The sequence below is a fragment of the Oncorhynchus kisutch genome, linkage group LG11 (assembly GCF_002021735.2).
Source record: "Oncorhynchus kisutch isolate 150728-3 linkage group LG11, Okis_V2, whole genome shotgun sequence".
Taxonomy (NCBI): Eukaryota; Metazoa; Chordata; class Actinopteri; order Salmoniformes; family Salmonidae; genus Oncorhynchus; species Oncorhynchus kisutch.
The window spans coordinates 21,196,463-21,223,158 of NC_034184.2; the positions used below are offsets into that span (position 1 = coordinate 21,196,463).

The 26,696-nt window shown below is 43.8% G+C and overlaps 1 protein-coding gene across 2 annotated transcripts; it reads right to left on the reverse strand.

Moving 5' to 3' along the window:
- Positions 1-79: 79 nt before the first annotated feature.
- Positions 80-25,520, reverse strand: LOC109899882 (nucleolar RNA helicase 2-like). Of its 2 annotated transcripts, XM_020495500.2 has the most exons (14): positions 25,328-25,520; positions 24,128-24,364; positions 23,622-23,765; positions 23,426-23,498; positions 20,679-20,857; positions 13,411-13,528; positions 12,422-12,607; positions 12,120-12,265; positions 11,380-11,529; positions 1,854-2,015; positions 1,385-1,738; positions 1,094-1,228; positions 866-910; positions 85-551 (listed from the first exon to the last, which is right to left on the reverse strand). In XM_020495500.2, the coding sequence occupies exons 1-14, from the start codon at positions 25,409-25,411 to the stop codon at positions 318-320; spliced, it is 2,247 nt and encodes a 748-aa protein (XP_020351089.1). In that variant the 5' UTR covers positions 25,412-25,520; the 3' UTR covers positions 85-317. The 2 variants fall into 2 exon arrangements, with proteins under 2 accessions (XP_020351090.1, XP_020351089.1); XM_020495501.2 differs by lacking the exons at positions 13,411-13,528; positions 20,679-20,857 and having other exon boundaries at positions 80-551; positions 25,328-25,489.
- Positions 25,521-26,696: the final 1,176 nt, after the last annotated feature.

Below are 26,696 nucleotides of genomic sequence, written 5' to 3' on the forward strand. Positions count from 1 at the left end.
TGCATGAAGCAATGTCCATGGAGGAATTTCTTTCTTTAGGATAAAAAGGAGCAGGTACAAAAAAAAAGCAGAACAACCATTTAATTCCTCAGACCACCTTTAATGAAAAAACATCTCATTCCAATGAATGAGTTTATCAAGTAGAGATAGTGAAATATATAATTGCAAAGCAATCAGCTCATACATATTTTGGGGATATACTTTCGGGCACAGGGTTAGCCAGGGATGGCCAGTCTCAAACACCAGTAAAAACCACCAGCTTGCTGTGCAGGAAACAGACAGCCATGTCATCAGTCCAGAGAACGGGAAGTCTGTGGTTAATAATCAAATGCACTGCTGAAGCTGCGTTTATGACTGCCTCCACCTCCTCTCCAGTTGCCACCACCACCGCCGCCGTTTCTGAAGCCATGGCCACCCCCTCGTCCTCCACCACCACGTCCACTGAACGAGCGTCCGTATCCACGGTCACCACCCATGCGCTGTTTCTCCTCCAGCTCAGGGAGCTCTGTGGCGATTGACAGCTGCCAACGCCTACCATCCTGCCATGCATCCTGAGGAAAATAAAACTGGAGTGGTCACCACAAGTACAATAGTGTCTCTGTGTTACTAACCCCATTATCTACGTTTTTTGTTTTGTGAAGGAGGGATTGCTTTTGTTGTGAAATTTGAGGAGTAGCATCACTCATACAAAGCTTGACAGTACGGCTGGGGAAATAATACTCCAAACTGCACACAATGAAAATTCAGTTTGAAAAAAGGGCTTGGATAATTGCTCCTCTTAGCTTTGAATCACTTTACACCAAGCCTTTTACATGTGTCCAATTGCTCACAGTTAAGAGGAAAGGTATCTCTGCTTTCTACTTACTTGGTACTCCTTTACTTTGTCAGCTGGAACATCAAAACAGACTCCCTGCAAAACAAAATTCACTCATAATATAAATATTTTCACTTAACATTAGGCAAGTCAATTACAGTCTCAATAGTATTGTCATTATAGTACCAACATTGAATGAGGGTGGTTTTATTTCAAAGGTGAAAACAGAGACGTCACCTGTCCCCTCCCGACCTGAGGGACATTAAATGACAAGCCTACCATTTTTCCCTTGAGGAAGGTCATCCCCCGGATCACATCGTCAATCTCCTCTCCCAGCTGCTCCTTTAGACCACGCCAAGCACAGCCAATGTTGTGCAGCTCCTGGGAGCAGTTCATTGTCATTGTGGTGTAGCCCTGGAAGGTTTGAACAACAAACATGAAGATGAAATATAAGTTCAAACCATTCAAGATGAATTTTAAACCATTCAGGGCATTTACATGCCATTCATTATTAAATTGCTACATATAAATGTCACTGAATGTGTGAGTTAGTAGAGCCTGAACACTCACAGCGTCAGAGTTGAGGAGGGACCTCTGCTCCAGGGCAGTGGCACCTGATATGTGTGCCAGGGCGGCAGCCAGGGAATCCACGGCCCCACGCTCCTCAATCAGCTTGGTAGCAGCCACACGGAAGTACTCAATGGCTTGGGGAGGCACAGAGTCTAAAAACCTTACGGCGTCTTTACTGGAGGATTTGATGATGTCACTGGGAGTGGGCACTCCAACTCTCTTAAATGTGATGCCTGCTTTCTGCTCTACGTATCGGAGCTGGTCTTCCTCTTTGCGTTGGTAGAAACAGATGCAGACGCCTGCCCTGCCAGCCCTACCAGTGCGACCTGACCGGTGAATGTATGACTCCACATCCTGGTAGAGGGTCAAAGCAACGTTCATGTTTTAATACATTGTTCTTACTAGATCGATTAAAGTGTTACTACACAGGTATAAGAGCAAACTAACAGTTATCACAGTATTTGTCTACCTTTGGGGGTGAGCACTGCACGACCAGGTCTACCTCTGGGATGTCCAACCCACGAGCAGCAACGTTGGTGGCCACCAAGACCTCAAAGGTGCCACTTCTGAAGCCTTTCAATGTGATCTCCCTCTGCTTCTGAGGAATGTCCCCATGAAGTGACTGGGAACTCTGTAACATTCAACATGTATCACAAACAGTCAGATAATAAATCAGCCAATGAACCCATTAGAAATAAAGTCAACTACCTCACTTCATTTTCAATGTCATTTACATCTCAAGGTCTAACCTTCCATGTTTATCCTGCTCAGAGCCGGGTGGCCCTATATGCTCACTACGCAATTTGCGTAGGACCCTGCAAATTACGCAAGGGCCCCGCCTCCCCCTCGTGTCAAAGTGGGTGTCAATGTTTACAACTTCAATGAGAGGATGAAGCGGAACTATCTTTCTGGTCACGAAAAAAGAAGGAAAAAAACAATGAGTGAATTGAGGGAACAGCAATCAGGTAAACTTGTGTTCTCTCCTCTCCAATATTGATGTCAGCAAATAACATGAATGTTAAGTTGATGTGCTAGCTTACAGTGCATCTCTCTCTAGTCTGTCTGTCTTGCTAACCTCGCTGGGCAGTGCATCTCTTGGTCTGTCTTTGTCTTGCTTGCTTGCCAGCCACTTCCAGGGCTGTGTCCTGTGACTTTGTGCCTGACAAAAGTGACAGTGAAATACAACTATTTATTACGTTTGATAAACGCCAACGGGCAATGGTGTTTATAAACTTCAGCTTGGAAAAGATAACCATTCACGTGCACAAAATGAAACTCGCGCTTTCCAGCAGCAACCTCTGTGGGGCCCATCCAGACAATATATGGGCGTGATGGCACTCCTCATAGGTGCACATCATTTAAAAACAAGACAATGATTATCTAGTATCTCAGTCAAGGTTTAGTTACAACTCTGGACTAATGCAAGACGGAAAGCAATGGATTGACATTGATTTATATATTGAATTTAAAATGTTGATTAGCTGGGCATACTGAGCAATATGGATGCACATCACTCAGTAAATAATAACCATCAAGTATTCAGCCAGTATTTTATATTTGAAATGATATAAAAGGAAATCTGGGGGAGCCAGTTTGAATGGGCCTGATGCTGTCACGCTTCTTCAAAATCGAACCCAGAAGCAGACCAGGACAAGGAGAGTAGGAAGAAGGTGAGTATTTATTTACAAGTGAATGTGAGTGGGTAGATACATCCAGGTGGCGTAGCGGGCAGCGGTGGTGAGTTGATGAGAGTAAATAGGTGGATCCAATGGGGAAGCGGAATCCTCCGATGACCAGGCGGGAATGGGGTAAATGATCCGGGTGAGTAACTGAAGACAGAACAAACGGAGGTAAGTTGAAGGCAAGCAAGACGTACAAAACAACAAAACAAATTCTATCCAACTTGAGGCTGATACTATGGCACAACATACTGTTCATGGCTAACGATCCGGCAGGGAATGGATGTCAGGTCAGAGCTTTTGAAGGGGAGAGGTGATGATCAGGACAGGTGTGCAGATTACTGATGGGATACAGGTGCGGGTGAACATCGATCTCCCAACAAGCTAATCTGCCCGGCAACCAGACAGGGTGCGTTCCAGGACACCGGAAACACACTCCAGGACAGAAACACAGGCAAACACAGACTCAGGAAGCGGGGTTCGTGACAGTACCCCCCCTCCGACGAACGCCACCGTGCGGACTACCTAGAGCACCAGGGTGGAGGCGGTAGAAGTCACGAAGCAGGTCGTCATCAAGGATCTGACGCCGAGGGATCCAACTCCTCTCGTCTGGACCATATCCTTCCCAATCCACGAGATATTGGAACCCTCGACCCCGCCGTCTGGAATCCATTATGCGGCGCACCGTGTAGGCAGGACCACCTCCGATCATCCGAGGAGGAGGAGGACGAGGAGGAGGGGGCAACAGAGGACTGATGAGAACCGGCTTGAGGCAGGAGACATGAAAAGTGGGGTGTACTCGAAGCGTTGCCGGCAATTTGAGTCAAACCACAACAGGGTTAATGATTCTCTCCACCACAAACGGACCAATGAACTTCGGTGACAGTTTCCTCGACTCAGTCCGTAGAGGAAGATCCCGTGTAGCCAACCAAACCTTATCTCCGATGGTGTAAGCGGGAGCAGGAATACGGCGACGATTCGCCTGGATCTGATACCGGTCAGAAACTCTAAGGAGAACCTTCCTGGCCCGATGCCAGGTCCGGTGGCAACGACGAATGTGGACCTGGACAGAAGGAACCGAAAGATCCCTCTCCTGAGAAGGAAACAAGGGAGGTTGGTATCCGTACAGGCATTGGAAGGGGGACATCCCAGTGGCAGATGAAGGAAGGGTATTATGGGCATACTCGACCCAGGGTAATTGAGATGACCAAGAGGTGGGATCAGAGGAGACAAGACAACGCAGCGTGGACTCCATCTTCTGGTTGGCTCTCTCCGCCTGACCATTAGATTGTGGGTGAAATCCAGAAGTGAGACTGACTGTAGCTCCAATGGCCAAACAGAAGGATTTCCAGACAGCAGAGGTAAATTGAGGACCACGGTCAGAAACAATGTCACTGGGCAATCCGTGGACCCTGAAAACCTCCCTAACAAGGATCTCGGACGTCTCCGTGGCAGAATCTGTCCACAATGGTCAGAATGACCGTGTTCCCAACAGAAGGGGGCAATCCCGTGACAAAATCCAGGGCCAGATGCGACCAAGGTCGCCGAGGAATAGGTAGGGGGTGAAGAAGCTGGGCCGATTGGTACTTTTGTTCTGAGCACAAACAGGACATGCGGCAACAAACCTCCGGGTATCTTCTCCCATGGCAGGCCACCAAAATCGTCTGCGCAGTTGCGCCATAGTCCGAGCAACGCCAGGGTGACAAGCTATCTTGCTGGCGTGGGACCACTGAAGAACAGCAGAACGGACCGACTCAGGCAAGAACAACCGACCGGGTGGAACGTTACCGGGGCCGGGCTGCGTCCGAAGGGCCGCCATCACATCCTCCTCAATCTTCCATGTAACGGCTCCCACGACAAGGTTCTGGGGAAGAATCGTCTCAGTCTTGGCCCCACTCTCATCCGTCTTGGAGAACATCCGGGACAAGGCGTCCGCTTTGCCGTTCTTCGACCCAGGTCGGAACGTCAGGGAAAAATTGAAGCGTCCAAAAAACAAAGCCCACCTGGCCTGACGGGAGTTGAGACGTTTAGCCGATTGCACGTAAGCCAGATTCTTGTGGTCAGTCCAGACCACAAACGGTTGCTCCGCTCCCTCCAACCAGTGACGCCACTCCTCCAAGGCAAGCTTCACAGCGAGAAGCTCCCGGTTACCCACATCGTAGTTTCTCTCAGCTGGTGAAAGACGACAAGAGTAGAAGGCGCAGGGATGGAGTTTACCGTCAGTGGAGCTACGCTGGGACAGGATGGCGCCCACCCCCACATCAGACGCGTCCACCTCAACAACAAACTGACGGGAAGTGTCAGGTTGAGATAGAATCGGCGCGTTGGTGAATCGGCTCTTCAAGTTCAGAAATGCTCGGCCTGCCTCAGGAGTCCAACAGAATATTCTGGTGCAAGACGTCAGAGCAGTTAAAGGGGCGGCCACCCGGCTGTAATCACGGATAAACCTCAGATAGAAGTTCGCAAATCCCAGGAATCTCTGGAGCTGCAATCTCGTACCGGGCCGGGCCCAATCCCGAACCGCCCGAACCTTCTCTTGGTCCATCTTGATCTCACCCCTGGAGATGATGTACCCGAGGAAGGATGTAGTGTGGGCGTGAAAATCACACTTCTCTGCCTTCACAAACAGACGGTTCTCCAATAACCGCTGCAGAACCTGTTTAACATGCTGGATGTGGCTGGAAAGCTCCTTGGAGAAAATCAGGATGTCATCCAGGTAAACGAACACAAACAGACCGATCATATCCCTCAGCACGTCATTCACCAAACTTTGGAACACTGCTGGAGCGTTGGAAAGTCCAAACGGCATCACCTGGTACTCGAAATGTCCCATAGGTGTATTGAATCCAGTCAACCACTCGTCCCCCTCTTTGATCCGAACCAGATGATACGCATTGCGTAGATCAAGCTTCGTAAACACAGTAGCACCCTGTAAAGAATCGAAAGCGGAGCTCATCAAGGGCAAGGGGTACTTGTTTTTGACCGTAATATCATTCAACCCCCGATAATCAATACACGGTCGAAGAGAGCCATCCTTCTTACTCACAAAAAAAAATCCAGCTCCCAGGGGTGATGATGAGGGACGAATGAGACCTGCAGCAAGAGACTCCTTTATGTAGGTCTCCATGGCTTCCCGCTCAGGTCGAGAAATACTGTATAACCGTCCCTTGGGAAAGGCAGCTCCAGGGAACAGCTTAATTGTACAATCATAAGGTCGGTGGGGAGGAAGTGACTGAGCTTTCTGCTTACTGAACACCTCACCCAACTCATGATATGTTTCAGGAACCAGGGACAAATCAGGAGGAGCAGACTCACTGACCCGACTGGGGACAGCATGAGAACAGGCAGTCCTGAGGCAGTTAGCATGGCACTCAATGCTCCAACTAGTCACCTTACCAATCACCCAATCGAACGAAGGATTGTGTTCTCTTAGCCAGGGGTATCCAAGAACCAGAGGAACATGGGGGGAAGGCAAAATGAAAAAAGAAATAACCTCTGAATGATTCCCCGACAACATCTTAACCGGTTCGGTCCTCATAGTGATCCGTGCCAGACTACTGCCGTTCAGAGTGGTTGCTTCAATGGCTTCCGGTAGTTGCTCCTTGGAAAGCCCCAGCTGTTCCACTAAGTCGGCATCAATGAAGCTGTCATCGGCACCTGAATCGATGAAAGCGTTAATCGCTAAACTCTGATTCTTATTTATGAGGGTAGCAGGAAAACGAGGTCTGACAGGGCTCTTGAGAGGTTGAAACTGGCTCGCTAACAAACCTCCCAAACTTAACGAGCCGAGCAGTTTAACGGGCGCTGAGGACAAACGGAGATGTAATGTCCCGAGCTACCACTTCCTGACCCGAATGGTAACCGAGTCTCAGATTGATTAGATGGACACCACTGCTTCTCCCTCCTTCTCTCTCGGACTCTATTATCTACCCGAATAGCTAAGGTAACCAAACTATCTAGGTCACTAGGCTCTGGATAGGAGATCAGCTCGTCCTTGAGTTGCTCCGACAACCCCTGGTAAAAAACCGCTTGTAGTGATTCCTCATTCCAACCACTCTCCACAGCCAATGTCCTGAATTCTATCACAAAGTCTGCCACACTGCAAGCTCCTTGGCGAAGAGTGAACAAACGTTTAGCTGCGTCCTTACCTCGGACTGGATGGTCAAAAAGCCTTCTCATCTCTCCCGTGAATTCCTGGTATGAAGCCATGCAGGTCTCCTGTCGTTCCCAAACGGCTGAAGCCCATTCCAGAACTCTTCCACGCAGCAGTTCAATAACAAAGGCTATCCTAGCCTTGTCAGTGGCGTAAGAATGGGGCTGCAGATCAAAAACTAACCCACACTGCATAAGAAACGAACGGCATCTTCCCAAATCCCCTTCATATTTATCAGGCGTCGGTACCTTGGGTTCACGGAAGGAAACCGCATCAGACACGGCAGGTGAGATGGGTGAAACAGGTGGTGAATGAATCGTCGGCAAACTGAGCTGATCCTGGATTTGTGTCAAGCTAGCAGATAAATTCTGGATTGCACCCGCTATCTCCTGTAGCGTCGTCTTGTGTTGTCCCAGTGTCTTCCCCTGCTGGGTAATGGCATGGCAAACGGAATCCAGGTCCGCTGGGTTCATCCTTGGCCGGATCGTTCTGTCACGCTTCTTCAAAATCGAACCCAGAAGCAGACCAGGACAAGGAGAGTAGGAAGAAGGTGAGTATTTATTTACAAGTGAATGTGAGTGGGTAGATACATCCAGGTGGCGTAGCGGGCAGCGGTGGTGAGTTGATGAGAGTAAATAGGTGGATCCAATGGGGAAGCGGAATCCTCCGATGACCAGGCGGGAATGGGGTAAATGATCCGGGTGAGTAACTGAAGACAGAACAAACGGAGGTAAGTTGAAGGCAAGCAAGACGTACAAAACAACAAAACAAATTCTATCCAACTTGAGGCTGATACTATGGCACAACATACTGTTCATGGCTAACGATCCGGCAGGGAATGGATGTCAGGTCAGAGCTTTTGAAGGGGAGAGGTGATGATCAGGACAGGTGTGCAGATTACTGATGGGATACAGGTGCGGGTGAACATCGATCTCCCAACAAGCTAATCTGCCCGGCAACCAGACAGGGTGCGTTCCAGGACACCGGAAACACACTCCAGGACAGAAACACAGGCAAACACAGACTCAGGAAGCGGGGTTCGTGACAGATGCAGCTGATAACAATACTATTATTAATTTTACCTATACATTTACAGGTACTATGCTTAAGTTTGTCAGTAGAGGAGATGCTGGATCATCAGCCAGTTCAAGCACAGACTCAGTCCATCCATCCTGTTGATCCACATCCAGCCTCAGTCAGTACTAACACAGACCCAGTACAGCCGGCTTCAGCAAATACTAACACAGACCCAGTACTGGCAGCTTCAGCAAATACTAACACAGACCCAGTATTGGCAGCTTCAGCAAATACTAACACAGACCCAGTACTGGCAGCTTCAGCAAATACTAACACAGACCCAGTACTGGCAGCTTCAGAAAGTACTAGCACAAGCAGAGGTGTGCAGCCAGTATCAGATACAAGCTGCTCAGACCCTAATAGAACAGTTGCTGCTCCACCAAATTACACAGCAGAGTTGGCCCCCAGTCTTAACATACTTAGTGTGCAGAGGTCCATTCAAACCAGGACTGAATTTTTCTTACCCTAAAGACAAGTCCAGAAGAGGTTTCCATTCAGGCTTATTACAGAGACAGCTGTCAAATGGAGAAAAGATTACCAGGAGCTGGCTTTCATACTCAAAAACTACACTGTGTATTGTTTTTGCTGTAAGCTCTTTTCTAAAAGACTACAAAATACAGGAAGGCCTGAATGTCTGGTCAAATATCAACGCCATTCTGAAACACCATGAGAGTAGTCCTGAACACACAGATAATATGATTAAGTGGAGAGAACTTGATCTGCGCCTGTCGGGAACAGACTCTTGACCAGATACAAATGACCATTTGAGGCTGAAAGAAAGAGATGGCCGGATGTCCTTACACGTTTAATAAGTATCACCCAGTCTCTTGCTGAAAGAAACCTAGCATTCAGGGGTTCATCAGACAAACTCTTCCAACCAGATAATGGAAACTTCCTAAAAGAGGTTGAATTACTGGCAACATTTGAAAATCATCTCAGCAAAATTAAAGATGGAGAAACACATGCTCATTACCTTGGGAAGTGCGCATAGAATGAGCTGGTACAGATTGTGAGTGACAAGATTCTGGAAGCAATAGTGACTCAAGTAATTTAGACTCAAAGAACTTCTCCATTTTCTTGGACTGTACACCTGACAGTCACCAGGAGCAAATGTCCATTATTCTGAGAAGCGTGGCTTTAAAGGGAAAGCCAGAGATCAAGGAGCACTTCCTCTGCTTTGTGAATGTTGAGGTTACAACAGGCTTGAATCTGTCCACTGTCATCTTAGATAAGCTGAACGAGCTGAAGATTCCATTTGAAGATTACAGGGGGCAAGCTTATGATAATGGGGCCAACATGAAGGGCAAGCACCAAGGAGTACCAGCCAGACTGCTCAAAAAATATACCTGGGCCGTGTTCGTCCCATGTGGAGCACATACTCTAAACCTTGTCATTGCAGATGCTGCCAAATCTTTAAAAAATGGTGTTGGATTTTTTGGGCACGTGCAAAAGCTCTTCATGTTCTTTTCAGCTGGCACACAAAGATGGGAGTGTTTTGAAGAAACATGTGAACATAACCGTGAAGTCACGGAGTGACATGATGAGAGAGTAGGCTCCAAAGTGTTCATGCAATCAGGTATCAGGCTTCTGAGGTTCGGGAGGCATTACTGGAAGCCAGACAGACGATCAACAATCCCGTGGCCAAAGTGGAGGCAGAAGCACTTGCAGAGTAAGTTAGGTCCTACCGCTTCTTGAATTACTGTTTTGTATGGTGAGATAATGAGAATGACAAACAAGGTGAACAAGCTCCTCCAATCCGCCTCTATGCAGTTGGATTTCGCAGTGAATTTAATCTCAAAATAAAGGCCCCACTCACTACATACCGGGAAACTGGATTCGCTGAGGCCCAGACAACAGCCAAAAGCATTTATGAAGAAATGAATATGGCGGCTATTCTGAAAGAGAGTAGACTGAGAAACAGGTAGGGGCATTTCAGCTATGAGGCTCCTGATGAACCAGTGACTAATGCACTGAAAAACCTTGAAGTCAACTACTTCAACATTGTGGACGACTCTGCTGAGATTTGAAACACTCAACCAAGTGAAAACCAAATATGGAGTGCTGCTGAACTTCAGCACTGCCTCTCAGATGTCCCGTTGATCTTTAAGGGCTCACTGCATGGAAGTTGAAAACACTATAACCTTCAGAGATGACTGTGACGTCAGTGGAATGGATCTAGCACACCTGATCTTTTCAAAATTAAAGCTCATCAAAAAGCTACCCTAGGTCTTCCATGTCACAGGAACGTTTGAGTCATTTGGCCATCATGATGATGACATCATTGATGATTTTGCCTCAATAAAGTGCAGAAGAGGATTATTTTTATGGTAAGATTTTAATTCAAACATTCAAATGTTTACACACTTAGTAACATTTAAGATTGTATGGCAGAAGTGCATTTGTGTAAACGACTGCTTAACTAACTATGTGACATACTTTCTTAACTTCTTCCAGACAGTCCAGATAGACTGGTGTCCATGCTGAAAATGCCCAGGCTGTAGATGGAACCAAAGTTAATCACACAGCTGTATATTTTTTATTTTACTATTTTGATACTTATAGCTGCAGCCATGGTCTATAGGCTTATGTTCACATTGTATAGACAAAGCTAATTGTATAATATTGTGAGGACTGGACTAATTACCAGGCAGCAGAGCCAAAGCTCAGTGTTATATTTGATTATTTTCTCCATTTTATATTTTCTACAATTTCTTATTTATGTTAATGTTAATATTCACTTATCTTAAGATTCTATAGGAAATATTATATTCAATAAATATTGTTTGTTTATTCCTCATTCTGTATAGGTCTACTTATTCTTAGACCGACAGATGGAGCAAACTGTTTTAAAGGAGGGAGGATTGTAGTGGGAGCACTGGGGTGACAATGTGTGTGACAATGGCAAATGGTTTACATGGCTTACATGGCTCACAGGTCAGGCAGGAGGGCCCCTTAGCAGAATTTTGCTTAGGGCCCCTGGGAGGTCAGGATTGGCTCTGATCCTGGTATCAATGTCATACCTCACAAATGTTCTGTATGCACTGTGTAACAAAATAAAAGAAAAACGCTATGCAGGTTTCTGGTACCTGTTTTATGGAGGTGTTCATTGACAGCTCGTTGGCATCCTTCTTGGTCTCACAGAAGACGATGGTGCGGCCGTGGCTGCCACTGTACACCTGGACCACATCCCCAATGACTGCAGCCCTCTGAGACCAGTGACACGCAATGGCAAGGTGCTGGGTGGGGAGCAAGAGACCGAGAACTTTTAATAATGCGCTGATAACGACAAAACTGAACCAAACATAACAACCAAACATAACAAATGAAAAACATTTTTAAATGACTGCCAAGTCAGTATTGTGTGGTATTTTACCAGATTGACATGAACCACAGAATAAGGTAGATGGCATGTAGGCAGGTTAAATATCTCTGCTATATGGAAACTGGTTTGCGTGTGAGTGTCAGAAGTGGCAAAAATGTGGCTCACATAGCTTTAAGGCTCACATAGCTTTAGCCAGAGGAAACTGGTTCAGCAAGTAGGATATTTAAGAAACTTGCTGTACATTTCTTAAGAATCATGCTTAAGAAATTAACAAAATTTCCATGACCAGGAAAAAAAGTATTAATAGCAGCCTGGTGGCTTCACGTTACTCAATAGAAAAAGGCATAAATTATACATTTGTTTTCAAAAATGTAAATTTCAAAGGTCAACATTTTCATCTGAATTAATCTGAAGTCTGACCAATGTTTAAACCAAAGTGGAAACCTTTGTCAATCAAAATAAAACATAAATTGTTGAAAGCATAACATATTTTTTCTTTGTTACCTCTACTGTGGTGGCAGCTTTCTGGGTCTTTTTGCCAATGAGGTCCACATGCTCATAAGTTGGCCTCATGTACTTCTTTGCCACAACATACACCCATGGTGGGCATGTGGCAGAGAAGAGCAGGGTCTGGGGATTGCTCTCAGAGTCTGCACACAGAAAACATTGGATCAGATGTGTGCATTTACTATCGTCTGACTCAGTACTACTGATGAGGTATACTATCAAGGCCTCCCATCCAACCTAAGGTAAACCTACAGTATATGGCCTAAATCAAACAATCCCATATGAAAACGTCTCATTACCTTTTTGGTAAGATGCAGAAAGTATCTCCTCCACCTGTTCTGCAAAGCCCATATCAAGCATTTGGTCCACTTCATCTAATACAACGTGCTTCAATTGTGACAGGTCCAGTTTGTTATTCTGTAGATGGTCCTTGATACGACCTGGAGTTCCCACTAGGACATCGATGCCACTGCGGATTGCATCAACTGAGGGAAAAACAAAACAATTTTACACAAATATGATCAACTTCACCATATGCAATTTACAGTATTACTTTTCACCCAAAAAATAAAGCTGAGGATCTGACTTTTCTGGACCCCGCTTCCCGGCAGCTGGGGTCGTGTGGCTTATGTGCATGTGTGGGATTCTCTACCTTTGCTCTACCCGTAGAGAACCTCACTTCATGTTTCTCATTGTCAATCGTGGATGATAATTCTTCAAATTTCACCGGTAAAACATCCACGCAGCATCTGTATATCAATAATTTGATCTCAAGCAGTTTCATGGGGATATGCACTTAGATCTACTTTAGCTATAAGCTACAAATTCGAAGTAGCCTACAATGGTGTTTTTAATTATGTGAAGGAAGTGATTTTGATGGTGTTAACAAACTGTAGCATAGCCTACCAATGTTAAGTTTCAATCAAAGCACATATTTTGCCTCACTCACTGTTGTGGCCACATGAGAAAAATGCGACCATTCACACAGTCATCTTAAAATTTCATAAGAAATTATACTGTGGTATTATATCCTGTTCTATTATTTAGAATACTTATGTGATCTTTATTAAGCTTTGATCTAACTTGAATAAAGAATAAATATCTGCCAGAGTAGCGTTATCTCTACGAGTGTGTGTGGAGTGAGGGTCCGGCACATGCGGACTTCGGAACCTTTAACTGTTGGGAAGAAATGTTCTGAAAGGTCGGATCCGCAGCCACTCGTAAAGAATAGGCACTTTGCAATGAAGCCAAATTTTTGTACCAGATCAATTGCAGGAATACTACTCACGTTGAGGGTTATAGGAACTCCCACCATAGAAACAGGTAACAGACAGTTTCTTTGTCATGTCCTTGAAATCCTTGGCTACTTGAATAGCCAATTCTCTCGTTGGAGCAAGGCACAAAACCTTATATATATATATATTTTTTTTTTAAGAAGAAAAAAAAGAGAAACGGTTAATGATAAACATAAAGCGTTCCAGAAGCCTTCTGGTCAAAATATTATATACGCTCGACAAAACTATTCTTAAGAAATAAGGCACGGGGGGGTGAGGTATATTGGCCATATACCCCCAAAAATGTAAAACAGATACCGGCCTTACTGCAATTATAAATCGGTTACGAACATGAATATAACAGCAAACAAGTAGATTTGCTTCATACCTATGGGATATTGTCTGATACACAGTGCCTTCAGAAAGTATTAATTCTCCTTGACATTCCACATTTTGTTGTGTTACAGCCCAAATTCAAAATAGATTAAATTGATTTTTTTCACTTTATTGAAAAATAAATACAATTTACATACAGTTGAAGTTGGAAGTTTACATACACCGTAACCAAATACATTTAAACTCCGTTTTTCACAATTCCTGACATTTAATCCTAGTAAAAATTCCCTGTCTTATGTCAGTTAGGATCACCACTTTATGTTAAGAATGTGAAATGTCAGAATAATAGTAGAGAGAATTATTTCTTTCAGCTTTTATTTCTTTCATCACATTCCCAGTGGGTCAGAAATTTACACACACTCAATTAGTATTAGGTAGCATTGCCTTTAAATTGTTTAACTTGGGTCAAATGTTTTGGGTAGCCTTCCACAACCTTCCCACAATAAGTTGGGTGAATTTTGGCCCATTCCTCCTGTCAGAGCTGGTGTAACTGAGTCAGGAACGTAGGCCTCCTTGCTCGCACACGCTTTGTCAGTTATGCCCACAAATTTTCTATAGGATTGAGGTCAGGGCTTTGTGATGGCCACTCCAATACTTCGACTTTGTTGTCATTAAGCCATTTTGCCACAACTTTGGAAGTATGTTTGGGGTCATTGTCCATTTGGAAGACCCATTTGCAACAAAGCTTTAACTTTCTGACCGATGTCTTGAGATGTTGCTTCAACATATCCACATAATTTTCCTCCCTCATGATGCCATCTATACTGTGATGTCCACCACTCCCTCCTGCAGCAAAGCACCCCTACAACACGATGCGGCCAGACCCGTGCTTCACGGTTGGGATGGTGTTCTTCGGCTTGCAAGCGTCCCCCTTTTTCCTCCAAACATAACGATAGTCACTATGGCCAAACAGTTATCTTTTTGATTCATCAGACCAGAGAACATTTCTCCAAAAAGTACGATCTTTGTCCCCATGTGCAGTTGCAAACCATAGTCTGGCTTTATTATGCGGTTTTGGAGCAGTGACTTCTTCCTTGCTGAGCGGCCTTTCAGGTTATGTCGACATAGGACTCGTTTTACTGTGGATATAGATACTTTTGTACCCGTTTCCTCCAGCATCTTCACAAGGTCCTTTGCTGTTGTTCTCGGATTGATTTGCACTTTTTGTCCCAAAGTATGTTAATCTCTAGGAGACAGAACGCGTCTCCTTCCTGAGTGGTATGACGGCTGCGTGGTCCCATGGTGTTTATACTGGAGTACTATTGTTTGTACAGATGATCATGGTACCTTCAGGTGTTTGGAAGTTGCTCCCAAGGATGAACCAGCCTTGTGGAGGTATACAAAAAAATCTTGGCTGATTTATTTCAGGTCTTGGCTGATTTATTTTGATTTTCCCATGATGTCAATCAAAGAGGCACTTTGTAGGCCTTGAAATACATCCACAGGTACACCTCCAATTGACTCAAATTATGTCAATTAGCCTGTCAGAAGCTTCTAGAGCCATGACATCATTTTCTGGAATTTTCCAAGCTGTAAAGGCACAGTCAAATGAGTGTATGTAAACTTCTGACCCCTGTAATTGTGATACAGTGAATTATAAGTGAAATAATCTGTGTGTAAACAGTTGTTGGAAAGATTACAGCTGAGGCTTTCTGAGAAAGTATAAGAGCTTTGCGTACCTGGATTATTCTTTACACAATTCTTCAAGCTCTGGCAAATTGGCTGTTTATCATTGCTAGTCTTGCAATAGATTTTCAAGCAGATATAAGTCAAAAGAGTAACTCTGCAACATTCAATGTCATGTTGGTAAGCAACTCCAGTGTAGATTTGGCCTTGCGTTTCAGGTCATTGTCCTGCTTCTCCCAGTGACTGGTGGAAAGCAGACAGAACCAGGTTCTTCTCTAGGATTTTTTCTGTGCTTAGCTCTATACAGTTTATTTCTTTCCCGCAAAACTCCCCAGTCCTTATCAATGAAAAGCATACCCATAACATGACATGCAGCCACTACTATGCTTGAAAATATGGAGAGTGGAACTCAGAAATGTGTTGTATTGGAAATGCCCCAAACATAACACTTCATATTTAGGAATTTTTTTTTTGCTTACTTTGCCTCATTTTTCCCAGTATTACCTTAATGGCTTGTTCAAACAGGATGCATGTTTTTGAATATTTTTCCTCTCTACAGGCTTCCTTTTCACTCCATCAAAGTAGGATAATATTGTACAGTAACTACAATGTCATTGACCCACCCTCAGTTTTCTCTCCGATCACAGCCATGTATACTCTGTAACCGTTTTAAAGTCACCATTGGCCTCATGGTGAAATCCCTGGGCGGTTTCCTGCATCTTTGTAGGGACTGGGTGTATTGATACACCATCAAATTAATAACTTCACCATGCTCAAAGAGATATTCAATGTCTGCTTTAAAACACATTAAAAAAAATATCTAACTCTGCAAAAAAAGAAATGTACTCTCACTGTCAACTGCGTTTATTTTCAGCAAACTTAACATGTGTAAATATTTGCATGAACATAACAAGATTCAACAACTCAAATCAAATTTGATTTGTCACATGCACATGGTTAGCAGATGTTAATGCGAGTGTAGCGAAATGCTTGTGCTTCTAGTTCCGACAATGCAGTAATAACCAACAAGTAATCTAACTAACAATTCCAAAACTACTGTCTTATACACACAAGTGTAAGGGGATAAAGAATATGTACATAAAGATATATGAATGAGTGATGGTACAGAGCGGCATAGGCAAGATACAGTAGATGGTATCGAGTACAGTATATAAATATGAGAATGTAAACAAAGTGGCATAGTTAAAGTGGCTAGTGATACATGTATTACATAAAGATGCAGTAGATGATAGAGTACAGTATATACATATGAGATGAATAATGTAGGGGATGTAAACATTATATTAGGTAGCATTGTTTAAAGTGGCTAGTGATATATTTTACATAATTTCCCATCAATTCCCATTATTAAAGTGGCTGGAGTTGAGTCAGTGTGTTGGCAGCAGCCACTCAATGCTAGTGGTGGCTGTTTAACAGTCTGATGGCCTTGAGATAGACTGAAAAACAGCTTCTCTCGGTCCCAGCTTTGATGCACCTGTACTGACCTCGCCTTCTGGATGATAGCGGGGTGAACAGGCAGTGGCTCGGGTGGTTGTTGTCCTTGATGATCTTTATGGCCTTCATGTAACATCGGGTGATGTAGGTGTCCTGGAGGGCAGGTAGTTTGCCCCCGGTGAGGCGTTGTGCAGACCTCACTACCCTCTGGAGAGCCTTATGGTTGTGGGCGGAGCAGTTGCCGTACAAGGCAGTGATACAGCCTGCCAGGATGCTCTCGATTGTGCATCTGTAGAAGTTTGTGAGTGCTTTTGGTGACAAGCCAAATTTCTTCAGCCTCCTGAGGTTGAAGAGGCGCTGCTGCGCCTTCTTCACGATGCTGTCCGTCTGGGTGGACCAATTCAGTTGGTCTGTGATGTGTATGCCGAGGAACTTAAAACTTGTTACCCTCTCCACTACTGTTCCATCGATGTGGATAGGGGGGGGGGGGGGGGGGGGTGTTCCCTCTGCTGTTTCCTGAAGTCCACAATCATCTCCTTAGTTTTGTTGAGTGTGAGGTTATTTTCCTGACACCACACTCCGAGGGCCCTCACCTCCTCCCTGTGTCGTTGTTGGTAATCAAGTCTACCACTGTTGTGTCGTCCGCAAACTTGATGATTGAGTTGGAGGCGTGCGTGGCCACGCAGTCTGGGTGAACAGGGAGTACAGGAGAGGGCTCAGAACGCACCCTTGTGGGGCACCAGTGTTGAGGATCAGCGGGGTGGAGATGTTGTTGCCTACCCTCACCACCTGGGGGCGGCCCGTCAGGAAGTCCAGTACCCAGCTGCACAGGGCGGGGTCGAGACCCAGGGTCTCGAGCTTGATGACGAGCTTGGAAGGTACTATGGTGTTAAATGCCGAGCCGTAGTCGATGAACAGCATTCTCACATAGGTATTCCTCTTGTCCAGGTGGGTTAGGGCAGTGTGCAGTGTGGTTGAGATTGCATCGTCTGTGGACCTATTTGGGTGGTAAGCAAATTGGAGTGGGTCTAGGGTGTCAGGTAGGGTGGAGGTGATATGGTCCTTGACTAGTCTCTCAAAGCACTTCATGATGACGGAAGTGAGTGCTACGGGGTAGTCGTTTAGCTCAGTTACCTTAGCTTTCTTGGGAACAGGAACAATGGTGGCCCTCTTGAAGCATGTGGGAACAGCAGACTGGGATAGGGATTGATTGAATATGTCCGTAAACACACCAGCCAGCTGGTCTGCGCATGCTAGGAGGGCGCGGCTGGGGATGCCGTCTAGGCATGCAGACTTGCGAGGGTTAACACGTTTAAATGATTTACTCACCTCGGCTGCAGTGAAGGAGAGGCCGCATGTTTTGGTTGCGGGCCGTGTCAGTGACACTGTATTGTCCTCAAAGCGGGCAAAGAAGTTATTTAGTCTGCCTGGGAGCAAGACATCCGGGTCCGTGACGGGGCTGAAACAACCTGAACAAGTTCCACAGACGTGTGACTAACAGAAATGGAATAATGTGTCCCTGAACAAGGGGGGGGGGGGTCAAAATCTTAAATAAGTCAGTATCTGGTGTGGCCACCAGCTGCATTAAGTACTGCAGTGCTACTTCTCCTCATGGACTGCATCAGATTTGCCAGTTATTGCTGTGCGATGTTAATTCACTCTTCCACCAAGGCACCTGCAAGTTCCCGGACATATCTGGGGGGGAATGGCCCTAGCCCTCACTCTCCGATCCAACAGGTCCCAGATGTGCACAATGGGATTGAGATCCGGGATATTCGCTGGCCATGGCAGAACACTGACACTCCTGTCTTGCAGGACAGTCTTGAGCACTGATGGCGGGATTGTGCGTTCCTGGTGTAACTCGAGCAGTTGTTGCTGCCATCCTGTAACCTGTCCCGCAGGTGTGATGTTCGGATGCACCGATCCTGTGCAGGTGTTGTTAGACGTGGTCTGCCACTGCGAGGACAATCAGCTGTCTATCCTGTCTCCCTGTAACGCGGTCTTAGGCGTCTCACAGTACGGACATTGCAATTGATTGCCCTGGCCACATTGCAGTCCTCATGCCCTCATCCTAAGGCACGTTCACACAGATGAGCAGGGACCCTGGGCATCTTTCTTCTGGTGTTTTTCAGAGTAAGTAGAAAGGCCTCTTTAGTGTCCTAAGTTTTCATAACTGTGACCTTAATTGCCTACCGTCTATAAGCTGTTAGTGTCTTAACGACCATTGCCAGGTGCATGTTTATGGTTCATTAACTTTTTAGGGATTGTGGGCAGCATTTTAACTTTGGATGAATTGATTGCCCATAGTGAACTGCCTCCTACTCTGTCCCAGATGCTAATATATGCATATTAATCATCTCTGTGAACTCATATGGCAGGCAAACTTCCAAACAGGAAGTGGAAATTCTGGGGCTGGCTGATTTTCAACTCATCGCCTATTCACATCCCAGTAAGATATGGATCTGTTCGCACTTCATACGCCTTCCACTAGATGTCAACAGTCAGTAGAATGAAGCCTCTAGTGTGATGTGGGACCGGATGGCAGCTATTTGAGTCAGTGGTCTGGCAGAATGCCAGTTCCTGGTCAGGCGCATTTCTCATGATATCGCCATGCTTTCCATTACACTGTAGGCAAAAACGAATGCTCCGGTTGGAACGTTATTGGATATACATGATAACAACATCCTGAAGATTGATTCTCTACTTAATTTGGGTCACTTTTTGAAGTTTTCGTCCGAGTTCGCCTGGACTGGCGCCAGCGTTTGGACGTGAACCAAACGCGCTAGCAAAAGTAGCTAATTGAACACTAGTAATGGACATTTTCGAAGAAAACAACGATTTATAGTGGAACTAGGATTCCTGGCACTGCATTCTGATGAAAGATCCAATTTCTGTTGACTCCAACATGGCGGAGAAATGTTGTGTACCTCTGAGCGCCGTCTCAGATTATTGCATGGTATACTTTTTCCGTAAAGTTTTAAAAGAAAATCTGACACTGGTTGCATTAATGTATAAAAGTTAAATATTTCCCCAAAATATTTTTGAATATCCCGCGCTGCCTTCTCAGCGGAATGTTGGGGGTGGGGGGGGGTTCCGCTAGCGGAACATGTGTCCTAGACAGGACATGCATGGGAAACAGTGTTTAAACCCTTTACAATGAAGATCTGAAGTTCTGGATTTTTACAAATTATCTTTGAAAGACCGGGTCCTGATAGAGGGACGGTTCTTTTTTTTTGCTGAGATAGAAATCTTTCAACTGGTGCCTTTTTGTAGGAGGCATTTCAAAACCTCCCTGGTCATTGTGGTTGAATCTGTGTTTGAAATTCATTGATCGCCTAGGGGACCTTACAGATAATTGTATGTGTGGGTTACAGAATTCATGTCAAACACCATTATTGCACAATTTATGTAACTTGTTGAGCACATTTTTACTCCTTAACTTTGGGTTTGCCATAACAAAAGAGTTTAATACTTATTGACAAGACATTTCGGCCTTTCATTTAATTATTTTGTCAAAAAATATTTAAAACGTTATTCCACTTTGACATTATGGGGTATTATGTGTAGGCCAGTGAGAAGAAAAATCCTAATGTAATCAATTTTAAATTCAGGCTGTAACACAACAAAATGTGGAAAAAGTCAAGGGGAGTGAATACTTGTAAGGCACTGTACACACTGCTGGCATGCTGTTTCAGCCCATCAGCATCCAGGACCCAAACTACTCAGTGATAATATGTAATTGACAACATCGTCGCACGAACAGAAAACGCAGAATATTTTATGGCAGAAACTGCAGCAGACCTACCTTTGGGGCTCTGCCCCGCCTCTTGTCATCCGGGTCATTTTGGATTTTCTCGATCAGCGGAATAGCAAAAGCTAATGTTTTGCCAGTGCCTGTTCTTGCCTGACCAATTACATCCTTTCCCTCATACACTGAATTGAAGGTTTGGGTTTGGATGTCAAAGAGGAAAGATATGCCTCGTGCTAGGGGGAAAATAAAGTTAAAATGTAGGTTAGTGGATTAAAGTTGTTTTACCAGAAATTAAAGGGATATTTCAGGATTTTGGCAATTAATCACTTTATCTACATCCCCAGAGTCCGATGGATTTTTGTGTCTCTGCGTGCAGTTTGAAGGAAGTTGCTAAATAGCATTAGCACAAATTCGCTAAATATAGAATATACTTCCAGTCATTGTGCTAAACTACCTCAACTTACTTCATACTGAATGAAGAGAAAAAAAAATTGTATCCATGAGTCTGATTGGAAGTAGATAAATGGGCTTCACTGGAAAATCCAGAAATATCCCTTTAAGTAAATTGATAACTAGTCACCTTAAACAATGTCACTCTAAATAATGCCTACATAACTTACATTACTCATATCACATACTGTATTGAGACCCAATCACTGGACACTTAATAAATGTGTCAAGTCACTTTAAACAAGGTTTACATATCTTACACCACTCATATCACATGTCTATACTGTATTTTATACCATCTAATGCACCTTGCCTATGCTGCTCGGCCATCGCTCATCGTCAGGGTAGCCTAGCGGTTAGAGCGTTGGACTAGTAACTGAAAGGTTGCAAGTTCATATCCCCGAGCTGACACGGTACAAATCTGTCGTTCTGCCCCTGAACAGGAAGTTAACCCACTGTTCCTAGGCCGTCATTGCAAATAAGAATTTGTTCTTAACTGACTTGCCTAGTTAAATAAAAGGTTAAAAAATATATATATATATATTTACAGTTGAAGTCAGACATTTACATACACTTAGGTTGGAGTCATTAAAACTCCTTTTTCAGCCACTCCACAAATTCCTTGTTAACAAACTATAGTTTTGGCAAGTTGGTTAGGACATCTACTTTGTGCATGACACAAGTAATTTTTCCAACAATTGTTTACAGACAGATTATTTCACTGTATCACAATTCTAGTGGGTCAGAAGTTTACATACACTGAGCTGACTGTGCCTTTAAACAGCCTGGAAAATTCCTGAAAAGTATGTAATGGCTTTAGAAGCTTCTGATATGCTACTTGACATAATATGAGTCAATTGGAGGTGTACCTGTGGATGTATTTCAAGGCCCACCTTCAAACTCTGTGCCTCTTTGCTTGACATCATGGGAGAAAAAAAATAATTCGAAGAAATCAGCCAAGACCTCAGAAAAAAAATTGTGGCCCTCCACAAGTCCGGTTCATCATTGGGTGCAACTACCAAATGCCTGAAGGTACCACGTTCATCTGTACAAACAATAGTACGCAAGTATAAACACAATGGGACCACGCAGCCATCATACCACTCAGGAAGGAGACACGTTCTGTCTCCTAGAGATTAACGTACTTTGGTGCAAAAACTGCAAATCAATCCCAGAACAACAGCAAAGGACCTTGTGAAGATGCTGGAGGAAACAGGTACAAAAGTATCTATATCCACAGTAAAACGAGTCCAATATCGACATAACCTGAAAGGCCGCTCAGCAAGGAAGAAGCCATTGCTCCAAAACAGCCATAAAAAAATCCAGACTACGGTTTGCAACTGCACATTAGGACAAAGATCATACTTTCTGGAAAAATGTCCTCTGGTCTAGTGACCATCGTTATGTTTGGAGGAAAAAGGGGGATGCTTGAAAGCCAAAGAACACCAACCGAACCGTGAAGGAGTGGCAGCATCATGTTGTGGGGGTGCTTTGCTGCAGGAGGGACTGGTGCACTTCACAAAATAGATGGTAGCATGAGGCAGGAAAATGATGGGAATATATTGAAGCAACATCTCAAGACATCAGTCAGGAAGGTAAAGCTTGGCTGCAAATGGGTCTTCCAAATGGACAATGACCCCAAACATACTTCCAAAGTTGTGGCAAAATGGCTTAAGGACAACAAAGTCGAGGTATTGGAGTGGCCATCACAAAGCCCTGACCTCAATCCTATAGAAAATGTGTGGGCAGAACTGAAAAAGCTTGTGCAAGCAAGGAGGCCAAGAAACCTGACTCAGTTACACCAGCTCTGTCAGGAGGAATGGGCCAAAATTCACCCAACTTATTGTGGGAAGCTTGTGGAAGGCTACCCGAAATGTTTGACCCAAAGTTAAACTATTTAAAGGCAATGCTACCAAATACTAATTGAGTGTGTGTAAACTTCTGACCCACTGGGAATGTGATGAAATAAATAAAAGCAGAGATAAATCACTCTTTACTATTATTAGACATTTTCACATTCTTAAAATAAAGTGGTGATCCTAACTGACCTAAGACAGGGAATTTTTACTCTGATTAAATGTCAGTTATTATGAAAAACTGTGTTTAAATGCATTTGGCTAATGTGCATGTAAACTTCTGACTTCAACTGTATATGTACATATTCACCCCTTTAGATTTGTGTGCATTAGGTAGTTGTTGGAAATGGTTAGTTATTACTGCCCTGTTGGAACTAGAAGCACAAGCATTTCACTACACTCGCATTAACATCTGCTAAACATACGTACGAGACCATTAACATTTGATTAAATAATAGATTACATTTTTTTTTATTGACAAACAAGGAAAAATACCTTGAAGTAGTTTGATGGTGTTGGGGGAGATTCTGAAGTTTGAAAAGGCTCCCTCTTTTTGTTCTGGTGTCTCCTAAAGGCATGAAAAAGAAAAACACACTAATACAATGTTCTTAAACTCATTTAAATTGTTTTTCCACAAACCACCATGCTACATCTTCACTGATGAATGAGAACGTCACTGGGAAAGACTCACAATTTCTTTTTCACCGTCACTGCCGGAGTCTTCGCTTGAATGTGCTGGAGTTGTCGTCGTGGAATGTCCATTAGTTTGTACGATCAGCGTGAGAGTCTTAGGCAACACTCTGTTGACAACTACTTCTTCTGACGTCTTCTTTTTCTGTTGGTAATGACAAAATGGAACATGTTAAAAAGATGCTTGCCATGGTGATTACTAATTAACATTTGATTATAAAATTATTATATTAATTCCTATCTTAAGATAAGCAGAAATAATGTATTTGATAAGAGATATCCCGTGTAGCTCAGTTGGTAGAGCATGACACTTGCAACGCCAAGGTTGTGGGTTTCGATTACCATGGAGGACCAGTATGAAAATATATGCACTCACTACTGAGTGAGTCGCTCTGGATAAGAGTGTCTGCTAAATGAATAAAATGTAAATATCAAAATAAATCAATACCCATCCGTTGTAACGCAATACTAAGTGAAGGAATGTTTTAACAAAACACTACAAGTTACCTCAGTTGCTTTGTCATTGTCTGCAGACTCCTCATTGGAATAAGATGTGTTGTTCTTCAAATGTGATTCAATATTACCATTAACATCAATGGATTTGTTCACATCCCCATTTGCTTTGTCCACCTTTTCTTTCTTCTTCTTCTTCGGAACAGGAGGTTCACAGTCAGGTTCCTCTTCAACAACTGTTTTATGTTTCTTGATTTTCTTCCCCTCCATGGTCTTCTTCTCCTTTACTTTCTACAAACCAAACAGTGTGCCATGCATTAGTTTAAGGGGAAGGAATAGTAGCAAGCTATATCAATGTATAGCTACATTTCTTACCACATCACAGCGCTAGTGAACTTGAACCTAGTAGAATGACAGATGGATCACTATTGACGTACTGTATTGTATACATAGTTGCAAGTTCAATGCTGACTAGCTAGGTATGCTGCGTTCAAGTGATAGTTGGAACTGGGACTCTTGCTACCTGAATGAACGCGGCACGTGTGTCTAACTACAACCATTTAGAACGTCGGACATGTCAGAGTTTCCTAGTTCTGACTAGCATGAGAACGTGGAATTATGCAGCGTTCAAAACAATTGAGTACTCAAAACACGAAGTCAAATCACGACGTCAGTGATCTTCAGATCGGAGGTCTAGAAAGAGGGCCGAGTTCCCAAGTTGGAATACCGAATTGGATGACCGTTCAAATCGATATTTCCCAGTCAGAGACCGTTTTTGTGCCCAAGTTTCCTGTTGTCTGAACGCACTGAATTTGGAGATTACCGAGCTCCCAGTTGTCTTGAACGTGGCATTAGAATGCAACATGTCCAGCAACGTCATCAAGTGGCACACATTGACGTAGCATAAATTGATAGGATGTGACTGTACCAGAGAATGCCGAGGCACGTTGATCCGTCTGTTATAAAGATGAGCTAAACACGTGTCATGGGCACGAGGCTGCGTACACTGGTAGCAATGAACATGTCATGTGCGGCGCTAGCTACTTTCTAGTTATTTCAATCTCGAACTACTTGTATTTTCCTTACCTCTAGCTAGCGTAATGGCAATAATATTAGCAATATGACAACGTTAAATTAGTTACCATGCGGCTGTAGAATGTAACTAGCAAGCTACGGTAGCTGCTAGCAGGCGGTGCTAACGCAGTTTCGGCTGTTTTAGCAAACAACCAGCTATTTGTGTTCTATTTTACTTACTTTGGGTTTCGTACTGCCCGCACTAATGTCCAGTTCTCCTTCCATCCCGATGTTTTCTGTTTCAAAAATAATCTTTGATGGCATCTTCCTCGGTTGCTTTCCCTTCGAGTGGACACTAAGCTAACCCTACGGGCACACGGACAGAAAGGAACAACACGACTGTGCTGTGTTGAGGTAGACCTTTTACAAGCATAGAAATTAAGTAGGTAGAATGGACCTCCCATTGGAAGCCAGTACAATGCAACTTGCACGCCGTGATGTGGAACTTTAAACTTGATGTGGAACTTTAAACTTGTTCTTTAGTTTACAAAGATTCATGTATTCTTTGTAGGTGCTTTATGCGCCTTGGACTCCATACATGTGAATTTCTCAACTGCGCAGACATATGATGGTTTTTGTAACAGTGTTTTAATTGGAATTTTGCGATTTTCACCCATATTAAGAGATACAACAACAGAGACGAAGCAAAAATAAAATAAAAAAACAGCATTCACTTACACATACCTGCGTATATATATATATATATATATATATATATATATATATATATATATATATATATATACATACATACATACCCATACATACGTACACCATTTTCCTCTTCCCGCTCGGTGCTTCTCTCACCCCATCCCCATCATTGCGTTTCTCAATACATACATTTTAAACAAACTTACAAACAGAAATTAAACAAAAAAGCTCAGTTTAAACCAAGAAGTTAGGTTCCACACATGGAACGTACAGTGTAGTTCTGAAATACATAGATCCCCACCATTCTAAGAGAATCCTTGCAGCATAATAGTGGATACCTCAGGTTCTAGGTAATTTAGATAAGGTTCCCATACTTTGTAGAACTGGTCTGTTTTAGAATGCAATGCACATACAGTGGGGCAAAAAAGTATTTAGTCAGCCACCAAGATGAGAGAGGCCTGTAATTGTCATCATAGGTACACTTCAACTATGACAGACAAAATGAGAAAAAAAAATCCAGAAAATCACATTGTAGGATTTTTTATGAATTTATTTGCAAATTATGGTGGAAAATAAGTATTTGGTGACCTACAAACAAGCAAGATTTCTGGCTCTCACAGACCTGTAACTTCTTCTTTAAGAGGCTCCTCTGTCCTCCACTCGTTACCTGTATTAATGGCACCTGTTTGAACTTGTTATCAGTATAAAAGACACCTGTACACAACCTCAAACAGTCACACTCCAAACTCCACTATGGCCAAGACCAAAGAGCTGTCAAAGGACACCAGAAACAAAATTGTAGACCTGCACCAGGCTGGGAAGACTGAATCTGCAATAGGTAAGTAGCTTGGTTTGAAGAAATCAACTGTGGGAGCAATTATTAGGAAATAGAAGACAT